General features: G+C 39.7%; 1 protein-coding gene across 4 annotated transcripts in view; it reads right to left on the bottom strand.

Annotated features, from left to right (window-relative positions):
• Positions 1–3629: 3629 nt before the first annotated feature.
• LOC122539853 (adhesion G protein-coupled receptor F4-like) overlaps positions 3630–20847 on the bottom strand; it is a 94162-nt gene continuing 76944 nt past the window's right edge. For all 4 annotated transcript variants that reach the window (XM_087980154.1, XM_087980159.1, XM_087980148.1 and 1 more), the window contains 5 exons: positions 18398–19777; positions 15329–15370; positions 15184–15240; positions 10293–10359; positions 3630–5852 (listed from right to left, as the gene is read on the bottom strand). In XM_087980154.1, the coding sequence (XP_087836280.1) occupies positions 5779–5852; positions 10293–10359; positions 15184–15240; positions 15329–15370; positions 18398–19777 (1620 nt within the window). In that variant the 3' untranslated portion in view covers positions 3630–5778. The remainder of the gene's footprint in view (positions 5853–10292; positions 10360–15183; positions 15241–15328; positions 15371–18397; positions 19778–20847) is intronic.

Genomic DNA, 20847 nt, shown 5'->3' with positions numbered 1-20847 from the left:
ACACCACTTAAGTGTACGCGGTTCCACAGCCTCATGTAGAACATATCCTGAACAGAGGGAACTCTAGATCAGCCCTCTGCAAACTCTCAAAACATGCTATAGTAGTTGCTGCCAATATGCAGACATGCGACAGCAATAAAAGTCTCACTGGGCCTGAATTGGGTAGGCTGGCGTCCAGGAGAGTGCACACCCTGGAACGTCCACCTACGTCTGGCTTGGAACAGTCAACTTGCTTAACAAATTCCAATTCAAAACATTTAAAATGAAGGTTTGGTTAAATGGTCACCTGGTTTCCTATTGAGGGTGTTACCAGCGTGGCTATGTCAGTGATTGCAGAACCAGTCTTTAACAAAATTCAGTCTGAACTCCAACTCTTAAGTATGTGTTAGCCCTCGGCCAGACTGAGAATCTATACAAGGGAACTTTCACAGATGAACTTCGGTTCCTGTCTCATACAAGAAGTAACTGGTGCAGTTAACATCGATTGTAGCAAAAGGCTTGGATCCAAGCTTGAAATTGGTTGAGAAAGTTTCACCTTGATTGGCTCAACATTTTTTGACTAGAAACTGGCTACTTGACTGAAATCCTCATTAAAAACCAGAAGTTTGTAGGAAGGTCTCGGGGCTAGCAGAACAGCAAGGCTACCTTGCATGTTGACCAGGAAGCAATTCCGCAATTCTGTAAGGTTGCCCAGTGCCATTTGCTTTATGGGCAAACATAGAGGCAGAAATCAGGAGGCTGGAAAGCGGAGGGATCATCAAACCAGCCCAGTTTGTGGAATGGGTAGCCTCGGTTTTACTGTGGAGCCCGACAGGTCATGTCGCCTTTGTGGGGAATTTTAAACAAACGGTAAAACTGCTTCTCGTAGCTGAATAAATATCCAATCCCTTACAAGAGGGCCACCGTGGGCGGCACGGTGGCACAGTGGTTAGCACTGCTGCCTCACAGTGCCAGAGACCCGGGTTCAATTCCCGCCTCAGGCGACTGACTGTGTGGAGTTTGCACATTCTCCCTGTGTCTGCGTGGGTTTCCGCTGGGTGCTCCGGTTTCCTCCCACAGTCCAAAGATGTGCAGGTCAGGTGAATTGGCCATGCTAAATTGCCCGTAGTGTTAGGTAAGGGGTAGATGTAGGGGTATGGGTGAGTTGCGCTTCGCCGGGTCGGTGTGGACTTGTTGGGCCGAAGGGCCTATTTCCACACTGTAAGTAATCTAATCTAATATGCAAAGCTGGTGTGGGGCTTGTCCTTCACGAAGCTGGACATGAGCCTGCAATTGTGGTTAGATGAGGAATCCCAGAAGTATGTACAATTAATACCCATAAGGGTTTTTAGGAGTATACAAGACTACCTATTGGGGTGTCTTCAGCCTGTGGTATTTTTCAGTATAAAATGGAGAATATTTTACCCCAGATTGCCGTTTATTTGGATGACGTGCTAATAACAGAGAAGACCAACAAAGAGCACTTAGATAATGTTAGAATACTCCTTAGACATTTCTCCAAGGTGGATGTACACCTTAGAAGGGGAAAATATGTGTTTCAGGCACCCCCAGTGACCTACTTGGGCTACACAGTCCACAAGCCTGGGTTACACCTGTTGGAAGATAAAGTGAGGGCGATCAAAGGTGTACCAGCTCCCATGCCTGTAATGGAGCGTAGATCTTTTCTGGGTTTGGTGAATTATTATGGAAAGTTCATACATAATCTGGCCTCCATTCTTACATCTGCTACTGAAAATGGGTCAGCCTTGGAAATGGTCTCGCAGCCAAGATGTACCCTTTAGGTAAGTGAAGAAGCAGCTATCATCTTCTAAGCTGATGGCATACAATAATGCCAAGCGAGATCTACTTCTGATACCTTGCCTTCCCTTATGGTATCAGGTTAGTGATGGCTCACAAATCGCCCAAAAGAGGGGAACGTCCAATTGCATATACTTTCCGCACATTGGCTGTTGCACAAAACACATCCAGATAGAGAAGGATGGTTTGGCAGTAATCTTTAGTGTGAGAAAGTTCCACCCATACTTTTACAGACATACATTTGTAATAGTAACAGACCATAAATCCTTGCTAGGTATACTCAAAGAGGACAAGTCTGTGCTGTCCACAGCTTCTGGTCAAATTCAGCAGTCAAATTCAAAGTGCTTATAAATACAAGGTGAAACACTGTCCAGGAGGCCAACTAGCAAATGCGGATGACATGAGCCGCTTCCTGCTGGCAGATACACCACCGGTGGTGCCTCCCTGGAAGAGTTTCATTTGGTTTTAAACTTTCTGGATACCTTTCACTCACCACTGACAATATCAGACTGTGGACACAAAAACTTCTGGTCCTGGCAAAACTAAAACACCTGGTGGTGATGGGGGAAATAAAAGAGCCATCACAACAAGAACAGAAACCTTTCTGCACTTGGTGAGACCAGATCAAAGTAGAGAATGTCATTTTATTATGGGGAGCAAGAGTGATTGTCCTGAGCAAAGGTCACTGCCAGATACTGGCTGAACTCCACCAGGATCATCCAGGAGTGTCCAAAATGAAGATGTTGGCGAGAAGTTATGTCTGGTGGCCAGGACTGGATGCAAATACAGCTGTGTTGGTGGATCAGTACCCAGAGTGCCAAGAAGGACACATATTACTGCTCGTAGCTCCCCCACATTCATGGGAATGGCCAGGAAAACCCTGAACTACATTACACATTGACTGTGCTGGCCCTTTCATCTTAAAGTGGCTGGATAAGCATAGTGTTCATTTGTCAAACATGGAGCAATGGTACAAATTTGGTGTCATTTTTGTGTTTTTAACTTCAAGCACATCTATTCTGCTCTTCTACATAGTCTCTACTTTTGAATTACCCTCTTGTTTGTTTTCCAAACCATCCTCTGTCTAATTGCAACAGCCTACAACTTGCAGTTATATCCCTGTTCACAGAATCCCTACAGTACAGAAAGATGCCCATTGAGTCTGCACCAACTCACTGAAAAGCAATCCATCTAAACCCAGCCCTCCTGCCTCTTCCCCACCCTCACCCATCCCCCAACCACTTGCCTGTAAGCTCACATTTATCACAGCTAATCTGCTCGCCTGCTCATCTCTAGACCAAAAACCGGAACACCTGATGGAAACCCATGCACACACGGAGTGAATATGCAAACTTCATACACACAGCCGTCCCAAGCTGGAATTCAAACCAAGTCCCTGGCGCAATAAGGTAGCAGTGCTAACCACTGAGCCATGCTGACACCATGTTCCTATCAAGTTTTTGGTGGATAATTTGAAATTCATTACTTTACCGTCATCATTTAAAAGACTACCAGAAGACAATAATTACTGAAATATGAAACATATAATAATACAAAAACATCTATAAATCTGTATTCTACATGTAAACCTTAGGTCACCATAGCTTTAGAGAACATAGGGCTACTTTCTTGTTAGAGAAAGATGACTGCTGGTGGTTTATCCTGAGGCTCCCCATGGCTCAGGCAAGAAGAGACATTGAGAAGGACAATCCTTCTTGGTAACCTCAATTGTTGTAGGAATTGAACACGCTGTTGGCATCAGTCTGCTTCACAAATCAGCTGTCATGTAACTCAAATGGCACAGAGAAAATTCAATAATGTTACATTGAAGGTCCCATCTTTACAAACGGTTTTGTTTCTTTATTATATCATTCCTTCTTTAACTAACAAATTGTGTTCAAAAAGAGTTGTATCATGTAATCGCAAATTTCATAAAAATACACAGAGGAAATATCTTATATGAAGAAAATGAAAAGGAACAGAACAAATTCACATTTGAACTTCATGGTAATTTCTAAATAACAATTTTGTTTAGATATAATTCCATTCACAGTAATATATTCGTAATCTTTAAACCAAAGCTACTCCTTCATAAGTTTAAGTAATTATTCAAAAGAATTTTAAATTTACAAGTTAAAAAAGAGATTTCAAGTCTACTATAAAAGATATTTTAGAGCAAAATGCAGCAATCTTATGCTAATAACTGTAGTTGCAGTTTATACATAACCACATTGTTAAATTTAGTTACATTTACTATAAATAAAATGCAAATTATTTTCTCATATGCTTCCTTTCAAGTATTTTATTTCACGTTACACAATGGTTTTGAGTTCACTGAGCATTTCATACAGATGAACAAAGGGTTTAGAATTTATTTGAAGGTGAGCAAGACAATTATTTTCCTTTTCTATTTTGTGGAAGGTTTTGTGTTGTAGATCCATGGAATTTAATCCATGGACTGGTTTTTGCCCCTGAGGAAACAGCAGGCTGTGCAAACAAATGGGTGAGCTGTAGTGTGTAGTGATATGGGAGGAGGTGGGTTGAGGAGGAAGGGAGTGATGGAGGGAGGATGGGGTTACTAAAGCATTACCCAGCTTCCTGGTAAACCTAGAACCCCTATATTGCAGAAAGAGGCATTCAGCCCATTGGGTCTGCGCCAACTCCCCCCAAAGAGCATCCAACCCAGAAGCAACCCATCCCTGTAACCCCACATTCATCATGACTAATCCACCTAGCCTGCATATCCCCGGACACTATGGGACAATTTTGCATTGCCAATCCACTTGATCTGCACACCTTTGAGCTGTGAGTGAAAACAGGAGCACCCAGTAGAAACCCACAGAGAACATGCAAACTGCATACAGATGGTCACCCAAGGCTGGAATTGAACCTGGGTTCCTCACACTGTTCGGCAGCAGCACTAACCACTGAGCCATCGTGACATCATCTTTGGCAGCAGGCATTTTTCATTTTTTTTCTATCACTAATCCTACCAGAAGAACTGTGCCAACCTGAGTTATTGAGAACAAAGCAGAACATAAGTTTCCTGAGGAAAGTTTCACCAAAATTCTAGATAACTGAACAGAAAATCAAGTAAAATTTCGGTGCCTTACACCAATTTTACATTCTTGTAAACATTTGAAGCCCAAGAATTTAAGGGATTCTGAGCAGACCCATAGTAGCACCTGGTGGAATAAACCAAGGTGTATGAAGGGGGAGGAGAGAGAAAAAGAGGGATAAGCACTTTAACAATTAAACAAGACAGAAAAACACTTTTCTAAAGATACTAACAATGTTGTCTGCAAAAATAGATTGATTATAAGAAAAGAAGAATCTATAGTAATGGATAATTCTCTAATATTAATATAATCTTAAAATGAGCTTAATGGCATTGCAGGCAATCATGAGTTTACATCACATTATGGAATCCCTAGAGTGTGGAAGTAGGCCCTCTAACCCAATAAGTCCACACCAACCCTCCAAACAGTAACCCACCCACCACCTTCCCTATTACTCTACATTTACCCCTGACTAATGCACCTAACGTACACATCCCTGAATACTACGGGCAATTTAGCATGGCCAATTCACCTAACCTGCACATCTTTGGATTGTGGGAGGAAATCCATGCAGACACAGGAGAATGTGCAAACTCCACACAGAAAAACACCCAAGGCTGGAATCAAATCCAGGTCCCTGGCACTGTGAGGCAGCACTGTGCCACACTTGCTCTTATGTTTATTTTTGTTGATAAGAACTATTTCCCCAAGACACAAAGAAGATATTTCTGATTGCAATTAAAATAATCATTGTTCATGTCCCAGTGCACATAGTTTTACACATTTTAATTTCATACATTCTTCAAATAAGCAATATTTTATTTTTGAATTATTTCTAAAAAGTTTTCTAGGGATGTAAATGCATTTTAATTTTTCCTCCTGCATCGAAATATGTTCAATTTGATGTATTGACTTCCAGCAGTTAACTCAGACTTGAATAGCTAAGAGATGGGTTGTTATCACTTGAGTGAAGTTGCTCCGTTAAATTGTAACTTTCTGAAAGATTGAAGAAAACAACAAGATCAGGAAGAGTTAAAAATCACACAACAACACTGGATTATTCTAAAATAACTTATCTGTTCAGCTTTTATTTAAACTACGGCATTGGGCTACAACAACAATAATTTGCACTTTATAGCGCCTTTTCATTCATTCGAAACATTTGAAATGGCTTGGTTTTAGGACACTAGTAGTGATGGAAGGAAGGTAAAGTAAAATAATAAAAAGGTAAAGATTGAAGATGTGATCCTAAAAGTGAATTATGAAGAGCTTTTCATATGGTGTGAAGGGATTGTGGAAAGTCATAAAAATATGGAGTTGAGAAAGCTGAAGGCTATAAATTAATGGAGTGAAGAGAGGGTGAGATGGAAAAACTAGAGCGCATGTTCTGGAATGTAGATCTACAGGAACTGGCAGAGGTAGTGAGAGTTAAGATTGAGAAAATAATTGAAATTGATAAGAGCTAGAAGATAGTTCAAAGTTTGTGCGAAGATTTGTAGCTCGGGTGCTCGTTGTTGTGGTTCTGTTCGCCGAGCTGAAAGTTTTTGTTGCAAACGTTTCGTCCCCTGGCTAGGCGACATCATCAGTGCTTGGGAGCCTCCTGCGAAGCGCTTCTTTGATGTTTCGTCCGGTGTTTATAGTGGCCTGTCCCTGCCGCTTCCGGTTGTCAGTTTCAGCTGTCCGCTGTAGTGGTTGGTATATTGGGTCCAGGTCGATGTGTTTGTTGATGGAGTTTGTGGATGAATGCCATGCCTCTAGGAATTCCCTAGGGGCAAGCCAGACAGAGAACAGCCAGGGAATTCCTAGAGGCATGGCATTCATCCACAAACTCCATCAACAAACACATCGACCTGGACCCAATATACCAACCACTACAGCGGACAGCTGAAACTGACAACCGGAAGCGGCAGGGACAGACCACTATAAACACCGGACGAAACATCAAAGAAGCGCTTCGCAGGAGGCTCCCAAGCACTGATGATGTCGCCTAGCCAGGGGACGAAACGTTTGCAACAAAAACTTCCAGCTCGGCGAACAGAACCACAACAGCTAGAAGATAGAGCAGGATTCCTGGTATACAGCAGAGCTTTGAAATTTGGATGGTTGACAAAAGACCACTACAGTAATGGAAGTCAGAATGAGGAATACAAACAGAAAGTGCTGGAGAAACTCAGCAGGTTTGACAGCACTTGTAGAGAGTGAAATAAACGGGCATTTCATGACTCTGTGCGTGAGACAAATATTGCTGAGGTGCAAGCTGATAGTCTTAGTAATGGATCCAATGTAGAGTTTGAGACACAAGTCAAGGTCAAACACAATGCTAAAGTTCTGCACAATCTACCAAGAGGGGGGAAACCAACCTTTAGCACTAGGGCATAGACTTTGTTTGGCAAAGTTGAACAACAAGACTGTGTTAAAAATTTCATTGAAAAAAATAAGATGGAGACCTTTATAACAGTGTCACATGCCACAATGTCACCTACCTGCCTTAAAGCTATATTGCCTTTCTGAGTAATAACACAGCAAAACTTTCTTAAATGCTTAAGGCATTTGCATTAAGATAAATGTAAGTGACAAAATTAAAGATAAATGATTTAGATCTAGTAGCCATTAAAGAGGCATGGTGATCAAGAGTGGGAAATAAATATTCCAAGATTCATAATGTTTGGGGAGACAGGCAGAATGGCAAATGATGAGAAATAGCTTTGAGAGTAAAGGATGACATAAAGACATGAGTGAGAAAAGATATAGTGTCAGAAGATCATGAAGTAGAATCAATATGGATGGAAATTAAGAAATGCAATTGTCAGAAAACATTGTAAGGGCTAATTTATATCCCTCTTAATAGGAGTTACTGTATTATGCAGAACATTAAACAATAAATTATTGCATGGAACTTTAATCTTCAATAAACTGGGATAATAAAATTGGCAGGAGTGCAGCAGAAGATAAGTTTGCATAAAATTTCCTGTGTTGGCTCTTGAAGTAATAGTCAACTAGGAATCAACTACGGTAAAGCCATCATAACTCTAATATTGTGTAATGAAGCAGAAATAATAAGTAATGTCACAGTCAATGATCCTCTGGGAAAAAGTGAATAAAACAAATTGAACTCAATGTTATGTTTGAACATAATACACTACAAATTTAAACAATGATCTTTAAGTTAAACAAAGCCAGCTATATGAGTATGAGAGGAGAGCAGGCTAAGATTAATTGGGCAAATAGACTAAATGCATATGGCTGGAAATGAACAGTAAGAAAATTTAAAGAAATAATTGAAAATATTCAACAACAAAAAATACATTGAAAATGAGTTCAGCAAACATAACCATCTGTGGTTCACTTGGGAAAATTAAGGATAATATTAGAGTGAAAAAAGGCTTATAAAACAGCAAGATTGGTCTCAGGTTTAGATGTGTTTTACAAACCAGTAAAAGATAACCAACACATTAATAGGAAGAGAAAAAGTAAAATCAGAGACGAGTCGACTAGAAATGGAAAAGTTGATTGTAAGATCTTTTACAAGTACATAAACATATTAAAGTAAAGCTAAGGTAGTTAAAATAAACCCTGATGAAGTGCTCCTGCCCGAAACGTCGATTTTCCTGTTCCTCAGATGCTGCCTGACCTGCTGTGCATTTCTAAGCTTGACTCTAATCTCCAGCATCTGCAGGCCTCGCTTTTGCCCAGCTAAAATAAATGTCAGTCCATTAGAAGCAGAGAGATGAAAAATTATGATAGGGAATAAAGAAATGGCTGAAGCATTGAACAAATATTTTGAGCCTCTCTTTACAGTAGAAGACACAGTTTTCTTTCCAGAAATAGGTGGTAACCTAGGGGCTAAAGGGAGTGAAGAATATCAAAGTTTTGGGGAAACTTAAGGGTCTAATACCTTCCTGTCCTTCAGACCCAATGGATTACACCTTAGGCTTCCAAGAGAGATATCTGCAAAGATAGTCAGTTTACTAGTTGCCATTGTCTAAAATGTCTTAGATTTGCGAATGGTCCTTTCAGATTGGAAATTGTCAAATGTTACAATTTTTTTCAAGAAAAGAGAGAGAGAGGAACTAGAAACTACAGGCCAGTTAGCCTAACATCAATTACTAGGAAAGAAATTGGGATCTATTATTAAGAAAATTTTAGCAATACTGTCAGAAAAGCTTAATGTTAGGATAAACCAATACGGTTTTAATAAATGGATATCCCATTTGATATGTCTATTGGAACTTTTTGAGGATGTGACTAGAGTTAAATGAAGTGCAATCAGTTGATGTAGTATATCTGGATTTCCAAAAAGCATTAAATATTATGCTGCACAAAAGGTAAATAGTCACGTTAGGTGCTCATGGAGCTGAAGGCAATATATCAACAAGATGGTTAACAAACAGAAAACAGTAATATACATACATATGATATTTTTAACTAGGCAGGCATGGTAGAGTGCCACAAGAGTCAGTGCTGGGTCTCAATTATTTATAATGTACATCAATGACTTAGTTGAATAAACAGAGAGTAATGTATTAAGAATGTTGACAATATAAAGCTTAGGGCAAAGTTTAGCAGTAGAGAGCAGTGGGAGAGCGTGACTGCAAAGGGATATAGACTGATATAGGGACAAAGATATTGATAAATTGAGTGGATAACAAGATGGCAAATGGATTATATTGTAGGGATGTGTAAAGTTATTCCTTTTGGTTATAAAAATAGAAAAACTGTGAAGCCTGTAGGAGTAGCTGTTCAAAGGTGTACTCATGCAAGATATGCAGAATTTTATCATGCAAGTAAAGCAAGCAATTAGTAAGGCAACAAAGCATGTTGGCTGTTATTGCAAGGAGACTGAAGAGAAGAATAATGAATTATTATTGCAACTGAGCACATGTGGGATACTGTGTGGAGTTTTGCTCTCCATATTTAAAAACAATTGCATTGGAACAAAGCAATTGGAATAATTTATTACCTTAGTTGAGAAGGTTGTATTATAATGTTCAGGATGTTGAGAAGGTAGATGGTGAAAGATTGAAAGATGTTTGCTGGTTCAGCAGTGATCATATTGAATTGTGGAGCAGGCTATCATTCCCCAATTCTTGGTGTTCTTATAAGATAGTTCAGGGACTCAAGCATACATTTACTCACTGTCAACTGGCAGACATAGACCTGCATGATAATATATTTCTTCCTGCTGACTTCCATTCCTACTTGGCCATTAAAATCCACCAAGTTTTCTTCTGGTGCAGATGGACAGAGAAACTCAAATGCAGTTTCTCATCTGAAATCATCTTGTGGTAAAACTTTAGGGCCAATCTGATCCCTTATTATACAGAACAAGATCTCTTCACTTCAGTAACAACCATTAAATTACTGCTAATTGCATAAAATATTTTTTGGATAGCTTTATTTGTGTTTTTTTTTGTTCGGGTTCATTGTTATACTTACGCCTTTTAGCATGAAATCGAGGATGAGGTTTTGAGGAAGACTTTGCAGTAGAAACATTCTGACTAGTCTGAAAAGCAAAAGAAAACATGTTTTAATGTATGGTCGCATACATGTTTATTCAGTTCTCATTTTTATTCCATTTCTTTGTACCCTGTAGAGGGATTTGATAAGGTTTAGAGCTTACTGGGAGCATGTCTCAGGAAATTACCAGCAATCAGCTGGTAATGACAAATCATGGGATTTGTCTCTACAAGCACCACCTCTGGGGAAAAAGATTGTGACAATTAGGGTATTTTTTCAAATTTATATAATTCCCAAAGGGAGCCATCAGCAGACAATTTGCCTCCATGTCATTTTGTGTCCAGACACCTGTTGTTTGAGAATGGCAAAAGTAATTCATTAGCATCCTAATGATTTTAAGGGTAGCCGAGCTGACCAAATCACCGTGCCACCAATCTATAATATAGTATCTGCAGTTTATCACATTGCAACATCAACCCATTATTGGATCTAAGATAGCTGGGGAACATTGATAATTATTTCAACATATCTTATCGTATTTTTTTCCTCATATGTTAGTGTCCAGTCACCAGGCATATCAGGAATTGGATCCATTCATATATATATTCAATACAATTCATCCCTCCAGATATCAACCTAATATCCAGAGCTGGCACATCCAAGAAACAGAATTATTTTAATGCATTTCATTTTTAAACTCAGAGACAGGGATGTTACCAATAAACTGAAGGTTCACTCCATTGAATAACACACTTAAGATGGTCTCGACATTGGGCAACTCCTTGCGAGCTCCCTACAGCAGATCTTATTCTAACATTTCTTGTTTGCTGAGCTGGAAGGTTTGTTTTCAGATGTTTTGTCCCCATACTAGGTAACATCAGTGAGCCTCCGGATGAAGCACAACTGATATGGCCCACTTTCTATTTGGTGATGAAACGTCTGGGAATGAACCTTCCACCTCAGCAAGCAAATCTACATCCAGAACTACAACCTGAGCTACAAATCTTCTCAAAACTTGTTAATTTCTTGTAAGCATTCCACACTTTTCAACCTAAATTCTAAGTTTGTAAAAATTGCTAATAATATTCTTTTAAATCACCTCCTGTGCAATGTAATTTGAATGCCTCACTCTGTCTAAGCACTCTATGCTCTGGATGTTCTTGCTTTCTATGATCTGCCTGTACTGCTCACAAACAAAGCTTTTCACCATATTTAGGTACATGTGACTACAGTAAATCAAATAAAATCAAATTTACTTCATAAAATTGAACAATTTCAAGGAGATACAAAATATAGACACTATAGAGAACTGTGGATACTGGAAACAAAAACAGAAATTTCCAGAGAAACTCTGCGGGTGTGATAGCAACTATGGAGTGAAAAAGGAATTAATGTTTCAGGTCCAGTGACTGTTTTGAGTTCCATCACTCAAATAATACCTGCGTCTTTCATGGACTAAAGTTGTTTTTAAAAGGAGCCAGCAAAACTGACTTATGATATTCATAGGTACTACCTGACTTGCATAGTTTGACTAAATGTAATCAAACCAATGTGGCTTAAACAAGGAAAATCTGAGCTCCTTTTATTTCCGCCCAAGGCTAGTAAGGCAGTCAAAATTGGAGAACAGCAATATTCCTCACAATGGAATTGGAGTATTATTTGAGACAAAACATCAACCAATTTTTGCCAAGATGGTGATGATACCTACAGTGTTGAAAATGCCTGAAGAGGTTGGGTGTTCAAAGTCCATTCTCAAACTTTGCATCTTTAATGTTTGCAGTTGTGGGATTGGGCTGGACTTGGACTATAGTTCCACCACATGCAGTTCCTGGAAGAAGCTGGCAATTAAATGATCTCCACTGAAATCAGATTTTCAAGTTTGTAGTTCAGATCTTAGACTGGTTAAGAACAGGTCTATTCTCATTGCCATCTCCTTGAGAAATTGAGGTACTTCTATGGTCCCAGACCAATTTAGTCTGGTGGTCAGGGATCCTTTGAAGATGGTAGTCACAGATGCATTGGGCAGGCCAGTTGCCTTTGGGATTGTGAACTGTGGACAAGATTATACATTAATCCTTTGTTATTGACCAATTTGCCAAGAACTGTCAACAAGTGATGAACTGTCAAGATGAATCTACAACAGCAGAAAAGTATCAACAAGTGTCAAAATGGATATTTATGAATGAAAGTGCTTTTCTCAAAATTTGTAGTCTAGAAAATAGAAATTTGAGTAACAGAACAATAGTATTTTCTCTAATGTGCATGGGTACATGTAAATACTCAAAATGTTGGTACTGGGAGGTGAAAGCAAAAGGACTGTGAGTGAAATAGGCTATAACTGGCATGGATATGAGACAGCATTGGGATGGAGAGATGGCATGAGGTTGCATGGGTTGGCACGGGTGAGCCTTGGTCATGTCTAGATGTAAGAAAGGCAAAAAAGGAGTTGCAAAATCAAATTCGTGTCTATATAGATTGAAAACAAACGTGCTGGTAAACACAGCAGGTCAGGCAGCATAGAGAGCTTGATGAAGTATCATCTAACTTGAAATTAGTTAAAAATCGAACAACACCAGGTTATAGTCCAACAGGTTTATGTGGAAGCACTAGCTTTCAGAGCGCTGCTCCTTCATCAGGTGGTTGGAGCGGCACTCTGAAAGCTGGTGCTTCCAAATAAACCTATTGGACTATAACCTGGTGTTGTGTGATTTTTAACTTTGTACACCCCAGTCCAACACCGGCACCTCCAAGTCATAGATTTGAAAATATTAGCTTGCTCTCACTCTACTGAAGTTATCTGACCCGCTGAGATTTCAGTACAAATTCCAGCATCGGCAATAATTTGCTTCTACGTCAGATCTACATAGACAGTCTTAGTGATGCTAAGTGAGCTTTGTTTGCTCTTTAATTGGTGGAATGCCATCTTACTGACGGAGGACTGTAGTCAAGAGCTGGGACTATCCCCATCCTGGCAGTGGTGAGACAGGTGGAAGAAGGGATAATAATGGGATGAGTTTGCCTTAGACAGTTGCTGTCTCTTCTCACCATGTCTGCAATGAAATGCTCGGCAAAATGTTGCCCCCTTAATGAGCTGATAGCCAGTGAGGGGCCAAGTTAATACAATGGTAGAGAACTATTTGTTAGCTGTAACCTGATACACTGCCCTCCACACTTTGCAAGAGAAATCGGTAAATTATGCCTGAGCATTCTATTGTCAGATCAGACACAAGTCCCATTCTTCACATCTAAGCTTTGTGTGTGTGTGTGTGTGTGTGTGTGTTGGAATGAATGAGAACCACTGGAATTACTTTCAATCCTTTTTTTGTTAAGCGGTAGTATATTGCTGTTGCTTAGAGTTAGACCTTAGACCCAGCCAGCATCTGCTGTCATCCTGGGGTTGACTGACCCACCTTCCAAGAAATGCCAAAATCCTGCATTGAAAATCCCCAGCTAGATTCACAGAACCAGGAAATTCACGACTCTGCACTTCTAACCCAGGAATGAAAATTGAAGCCTGTGGCTCTATGATCAGTAACAGTTTTATTTTAGTCTAGTTAAATATGGAGCAGATTATCAATGCACATCCCAATTTTTCTTCACTTCACAGCATAGTCTCAGGTTTACCTCATCTCTAGAGCCTTTTCCAATCTTGTGTATTTTCCTTCATCCTTTGGTGTCCCAAATTGGTCCCCTTTGTATAACTCCTCTCCTTTATCTTCATAGCTTCAAAGATACATACAGTGTAGAAAAGGCCCTTCAGCCCACTGGGTCTCTACTGACATAACTACCAGTAAAAGTGCACTAATCCCAATTTCCTGTACTTTTCCCATATCCTTGAATGTTATGATATTTTAATTGTTCATTCAAATGCTTTTTAAAGGTTGTAAGGTTTTTGGCCTCCATTACCTTGTCAGGTAGTGCATTCCAGATTCTCACCACTCGCTGAGTGAAAAAGGTTTTTCCCAAATCCCATCTGAATCTCTGCCCCTCACCCTCAAGCCATGTCCCCTTGTGATTGACCCCTCAACCAAAGGGGTTGATGCTCTCTATTCACTCTGCCATACTCCTGGTATTCCTACATGCCTCAATCATGCCCCCATCAGTCTGCGCTCTCTAGAAAGCAATCCAAGCTATCTAGTCTCTCCTTACAGCTCAATTTCTCCATCTCAGGCAATATCCTCTGTATCCCCACCAGTGCTTTCACATCCTTCTCATAACAAGGTGACTAGAACTGCATACAGTACTCCAGCTGTGGCCTGACCAATGCTCGTTACAACATCAATGTTACCTCCTTGCTCTTATACTCTATGCCATGACTGATGAAAGCAAGTGTCCCACATGCCTTAACTATCCTATTTATGTGTTCTGGCAACTGCAGGGATCTGTGAATAAGTATCTCAAGATCCCTCCATACCTCTGAGCTACCCAGTGTGCCCTGCCATTCATTAAACACTTCTTCATCTTGTTTCTTCTTCCTTTGCCCTCTGATTTGCAGAAAAGCTTCTTACTAATCCCTCAGGGTTCAACCTAAGTGGTTGAGAATTTCATTCCCAGACTCTCCGTCTCTCTCTCTCCCTCTACCTTCCCTTAAAAACCTACGCTAATCTCATTCCTTACAAAGAATCTTCAAGTGTCCATTCCTCTTGTTAATTCTCTGGATCATGCTATGGGACATTGTGTTAAACATACATATATATAAAATACATCACATACACTGTTAATATCCTTCCGTTTCCTTTGTTTTGTTCATTATTACAATAGCAAACCAATTCTATCCATGTTAGTTTTGAGAAAGGTTTCTACCAAAATCATTAATACATTTTTCTCTTTCATATGCATATTGCTGTCATTCTTAGTTTCATAACCTCACCTTTGATCTTGAAGAAAATCCTCTCAATGAAAACTTCTTCAGCAAGGCTTCACGTACCTACATTAACAGCAAAACAAGGCATTTCATCAGGTGAAGTGAAAACAGAAATGTTAGAAAAGCGATGGAAATAGTATCAATGGCTCACCTTATTGTCCATGAATGTTCCAAAGACTAAAATGAAGAATCCCTAAAAAACAAAGATAATTCTTAAGCAGTTAATCAATAGATCTTTAATTGATTGTAAACACTTTTTTTAAATGACTATCTCAACTATTAGAAAAACTGTCAATACTTTATTCATACTGAAATAGAAGCTAAAAGCAGAGGTTTCTTTCAAGCAATAATATCTAACAGAATGCTTCTCAGAGCAAATTTCTGGTGAATCTGCAGAACAACATCAAGCATGTTGCCTGACTGGCTTTAAGCCTACAAAGTCTGCTCCCTCTAACTGCAGATTTCTTCTGCAGAGGTGATCAATATGCTTAACCTTCTCATATGTGTTTTCCGATCACTTCATGACCTTATCCCATTCTGTAACATGTGCTGCAATCTTTTGAGATGTCTGTCTATGTCTCTGTTATGTCCTCCTGTGTATTGCTCATTATAATCACTCTCCCACTGGAGCTATGCCCCAAATTTGGATGTTCTAATTCTCCCTAACGCGTTCCAAACAGCATTTCCTTGTTTTGATATATACCATGAGGTGGGCACGGAGAGTGGATAAGACAGTGGCTGTGAAATATAGATAAACGTGATTTTAATCCTCAGTTTCATGTATGGAAGCTGACCAAACTGAAGGGCTTATCCACTGCAGCAGAAGAGGACACGGAAGATCTGGAGATGTTGGGAGAGAAATCACAGCGAGAGGGTGTGTGGTTTGATCAGTAAGGAAGTTGTGGGAAGAGACTGTGAAGGTTACAACATAGTCCAAGATCACAAGGAAGAGAGTGAATAGATGGTGTATAGAGGTCATGTGGAGGTGTTCTGGAATTGGCAAGAGGAAAGTTTTAAGGAGGAATTCTGGACAAAATGAGGAGGAGCTCTGGAAGAAAGTGCAGAGATCACTACAGAGAGTTCCCATGGAGTCAGTATTATAATGAAGTGTGGGGTTATAGGGACTGAACAAATGGATTGGGTTCTGGACATTGCAAGAAGAAAGAGGTTTGGAGATTTCACGGAAGATTGCCACGGGAGGGAGGAGCATCAAAGAGACTGAGCTTCAGCCATCACAAAGAAACCATTGTCAAGGAAAGACTCCAGAAATAAAGGTGGAACAAGCCTTGAAAGAATGAGGAGGAAGAGGACCTGGAGACAGAGGATGAGGCTGTTTAGACACAGTGAGCAGAAGAGTCTGTGGAGATCACAGCAGTTGTTTTGATGATTGCTGGACAAAGAGGGTTCAGGAAAATCACTGCTACTTTTGTACCCACAAGCTGTTTTGGAAATGCAATTATCATCTGCAACCTTATCTTCCATATTACTGCCAGATTTTCTGAGCCCATAAATCTCAAAAAACAGTAAAATCTGAGACTGCAACCTTATTATGTTATAATTACTTACTTAGCCGTGAAGATGCAGATACTCACATGGATTCAAACCTAGCAGCTTTAATCAGAAATTGGCTTATTTGCTGGCATCTTTATGTGATATGAAATTTAATATTGACTTGGCAAAGACTTACCCCATGATCTAACTCTGCCCCAATTAATACCTCATATGTTCCAAATTTTGCCTCATGATGCACAGAGATAATCATTCCACAATATTCTAAGTGTTTTCATGATCTTAGTTAATAATATTTCTGGACAAGTCAAATCCCGGATTTAAATCTGGCTTGATAGATCATATATAGTTTTGATTTCTTTTTAACAAGGTGGGCTCCTACTGAAGCACTCATTTAACAATAAAACAAAAGTCTATCAAATCAAAGAAATGAAAGGAAACTAAAATAAACCATACTGTTTACTTATAACAAAAATTTAAATGTTTTGGAACACACAGTAACATATCATCTGATCAATTCCCAAAAATCTCCTTTACAGTACCCAAAAGCACCCTTTGTACTGCGCTCACCCAGAGAATAAAATCTCTTCATCTAGTACTTCAAATTATTTAAGTTAACTGTGACATCAGCTCCACATTGGGAAAATCTGATAACTTTTACCTGGAGTTATCATATACCTGTGCTTAACCAATTTCAACTTCAAGTAACCTCTTCAGGATTTTATGAAATCTCTGGACTGGGACAATTACTATTCCTTGCTCTAAGTTACTTTTCCTTTACTAACCCCTCTATTTCTTGGGAACACTGCTTTATATGTCCTTTTTTTTATCCATAGACCACTGTGGAACATGAAAATGAATAAATAATTTTCTTCTAAGCAATAGGCAATTCCCATGTATTTTCTACTAAGAAACTTATAACAGAAACCTTAATTCACAATTATTAATATTGTTGATTGTAAACTTCCTAATATAAGCAAAAACCCATTCATCCTAAAGGCAAATTTCCTATCAGGTTGTTTGAAAAGAATTCACCAAACCCATCAGACAAACAGAAAAATTCATTTGTCACAAGTTGAAAATGCGAACATCCAAAGTTAAAAGCAAATCATATTAATATATATATGTAGAACCACTGGTGATCTCTGTAAGACTAAAATATCTTCCTTTCTCCACATTATAATAAGTAGACCTCAAAAAATATACCGGACAAACTTAGGGAAATTCTGATGTGTTAGACACTACATAAACAAATCTCATATGAAATTCCAGTTCCTTTTCTTACCATAGAGAATAATTGTCAAGAAAACTAATTTTTTTGCTCAAAAAGCAGAAATTGCTGGAAATGCTCAGCAGATCTGGCAGCATCTGTGGAGAGAAATCTGTGAAGAGTGGGGTCCTGAAGAAGGGTCACTGGACCTTAAAAGTTAACTCTGATTTCTCTCCACAGATACTGCTGGACCAGTTAAACATTTCTAGCAATTTCAGTTTTCGTTTCTGATTTCCAGCATCCGTAGTTCTTACGGTTTTAATATTTTTGTTCTACTGGCTGCACTGGGCTAATTTGATGTCAGATTTTGATCATTTCCAGATACAGACAGTACTAAGCTAATGGATCACAGTTTGTTGATAACTGCCTGATGAATTCTATTGCATAAATATGGGTTAACCAGTGGGAAGTCAAAAGTTAGGAATCTTAAATAATACACACCTGAAAAGCATTGAGAATTGTAAATATATAATGGAAAGCAACAGGGGAATCTTTTTGAAAGGTTGGTATTCCAAATGCCCAGGTGAGTCCAAGGATTGGGGTTAGCACAGCAATGCTTCTCACAATCTGTTTGAATGCATCTCTCTCCTGATTATTGGCTCTGGATCCATCCCCAATTGTTGGTCGCAGCAACTTAAAAATGACTATAAACAAAATGATGACATTGATTGCGATTATAACCAATGCAGGTATAACAAATGCAAGCAGAGGGTATTCGGTCTCCCAGCCGAGCCAGCAGGCACCTTCTCTGGTGTAACTGTTTCTTGGAAAGGTAACTCCGATTGTGATGATCGAGATTATCAATGGAGGCAGGTAACCAACGGCAAATGATATTCCCATCATAACTGATCTGCTGAGATCATGGAAAGGGAATAGTAAACGATAGACAAGCAGCAGGCCCAGGGTTAACATCCAGAAGAATAAGGCAAGATAGAAAAAATGAATGAAGAAAGTAGCAGCTGTGCAAGCCCGTTTTCCTGGTTCTACAGCTGAAGCCACAATGAACCATACGTCAGCGACCAGCAGATTTACTGCAATATTCAGAATTCCAACATGGCGAATGTATGAGGTTTTATTTTTGGTCACATGCTTCCACACTATGGCTTCTATAATAATAGTGATTAGTAAACTTCCGATTGAGATGGCAACTCCGATTTTGGTGATATAACTCAAAGCTGGACTTTTATTGGTAACAGGAGACATTAAAATCGAAAAGGATGTTAAATGTTGACAGTGACATATGATTTCTTCTCCCCTTATTTCGGATTCACAGCCAGTATCATTCCATAAATTGCCACTAAAATCCCAAAACGCACACATGGCACTGTTGAAATCTAATGTGCGATTTCTTGGTGAGAAGGTCATGTTGATGTTAATAGGTTTCTCAACATTTATTGTTACTGTCACGACGAGACTATTAATCAAGAAGTTTTTACCAAAAGTTGAGGTATTGGGTAAAATGTCAATCCATGTTGGATATGCGATACTGATTACTGTGGCATTTGCTGCATCTGAAAATTCTTCAGACGAAATGAATATATTAGCACTTAAATTGGAATATTCCACAGCGGAAAAGTTAGCAAAGGTGACATTAAAATCAGAGACGTCAATCTGTTGAACAATTCTATTAGCACTGAGTTCAAGGTTATTTTCTTTAATACGTAATGTGTTATTCTGCAACTTGAGCCGAGTATTAAAATTTTCTACTGACTGCAATAATTGAGAACTAGGATTGGTATTGTTTTGGCTGGTATTTGAGAGAATTCTCCACGTATTTACTGACGCAATAGATATAACTGAACTCACGGTTTCTAAGAAATTCTGAAAAACACAAAAGAAAGCTTTGTTAATCAAAGAATTACTTGCAAATTTTTCTGAAAATTAACATACTTGGCACCAGAAAATAGCCAAATCATTAAGATCATGGCATTTTCTTCAACTTTAATTCCATCTTCTTACACTACCTCCATTTATCAAAAAAAAAGATTGAACTATCTTGAAAATCTCAATAATTAAGCATGCACAATTCTCTATGCTGGAGATAGAGTCATAGAGTCATACAGATGAACAACACAGTAACAGACCCTTCGGTCAAACTCGTCCATGCCGACCAGATATCCCAACCTAATCTAGTCCCCTTTGCCAGCACTTGGCCCATGTCCATCTAAACCCTGCTATTCATATACCCATCCAGATGTCTTTTAAATGCTGTAATTATACCAGCCTCCCACCACTTCCTCTGGCAACTTATTCCACACACACATCACCCTCTGCATGAAAATGTTGCCTCTTAAGGTCCCTTTTATATCTTTCCCCTCTCACCCTAAACCTATGCCCACTAGTTCTGGACTCCCCCACCCCAGGGAAAAGACTTTGTCTATTTACCCTATCCATGCCCCTCATGATTTTACAAACCTCTATGAGGTCACCCCTCAGCCTCTGACATTCCAGGGAAAACAGCCCCAGCCTATTCAACCTCCCCCTATAGCTCAAATCCTCCAACCCTCACAACATCCTTGTAAATCATTTCTGAATCCTTTCATGTTTCACAACCACACATGACATCACTTCCGCCCCTCACATCATCGCTGATGTCACACGCTCAGGACTTCCGCCCCCCCCCCCCCCCCCACTGCCATGTTTGCCACCACATGCACCCCCACCAATGCCAGTCACCTGCATTCTGCTGACACGCCCCTCCCAGATCCCACTGTCACCATCCCTGCCCCCCAGAACCCTGAGGGGAACACCACCCCTGCTCATGACTCTACCCCTACTCCCCCAACCACCACACCCACTCCAGTTACTGGCCCGTCCCCACTCCCAGCTCCACACCCACACCAGATCCCAGCTCCCAGCCCTGCCGAGTGTTCACCATCCCTCCAGTCCTC

The sequence above is a fragment of the Chiloscyllium plagiosum genome, unplaced genomic scaffold (genome assembly GCF_037043375.1).
Source record: "Chiloscyllium plagiosum isolate Xiang-an unplaced genomic scaffold, Cpla_swu_hap1 HiC_scaffold_3, whole genome shotgun sequence".
In the NCBI taxonomy this organism is placed as follows: Eukaryota; Metazoa; Chordata; class Chondrichthyes; order Orectolobiformes; family Hemiscylliidae; genus Chiloscyllium; species Chiloscyllium plagiosum.
Note: the sequence above shows the minus strand (reverse complement) of the source record. Positions and strands in the feature narration are given on the sequence as shown.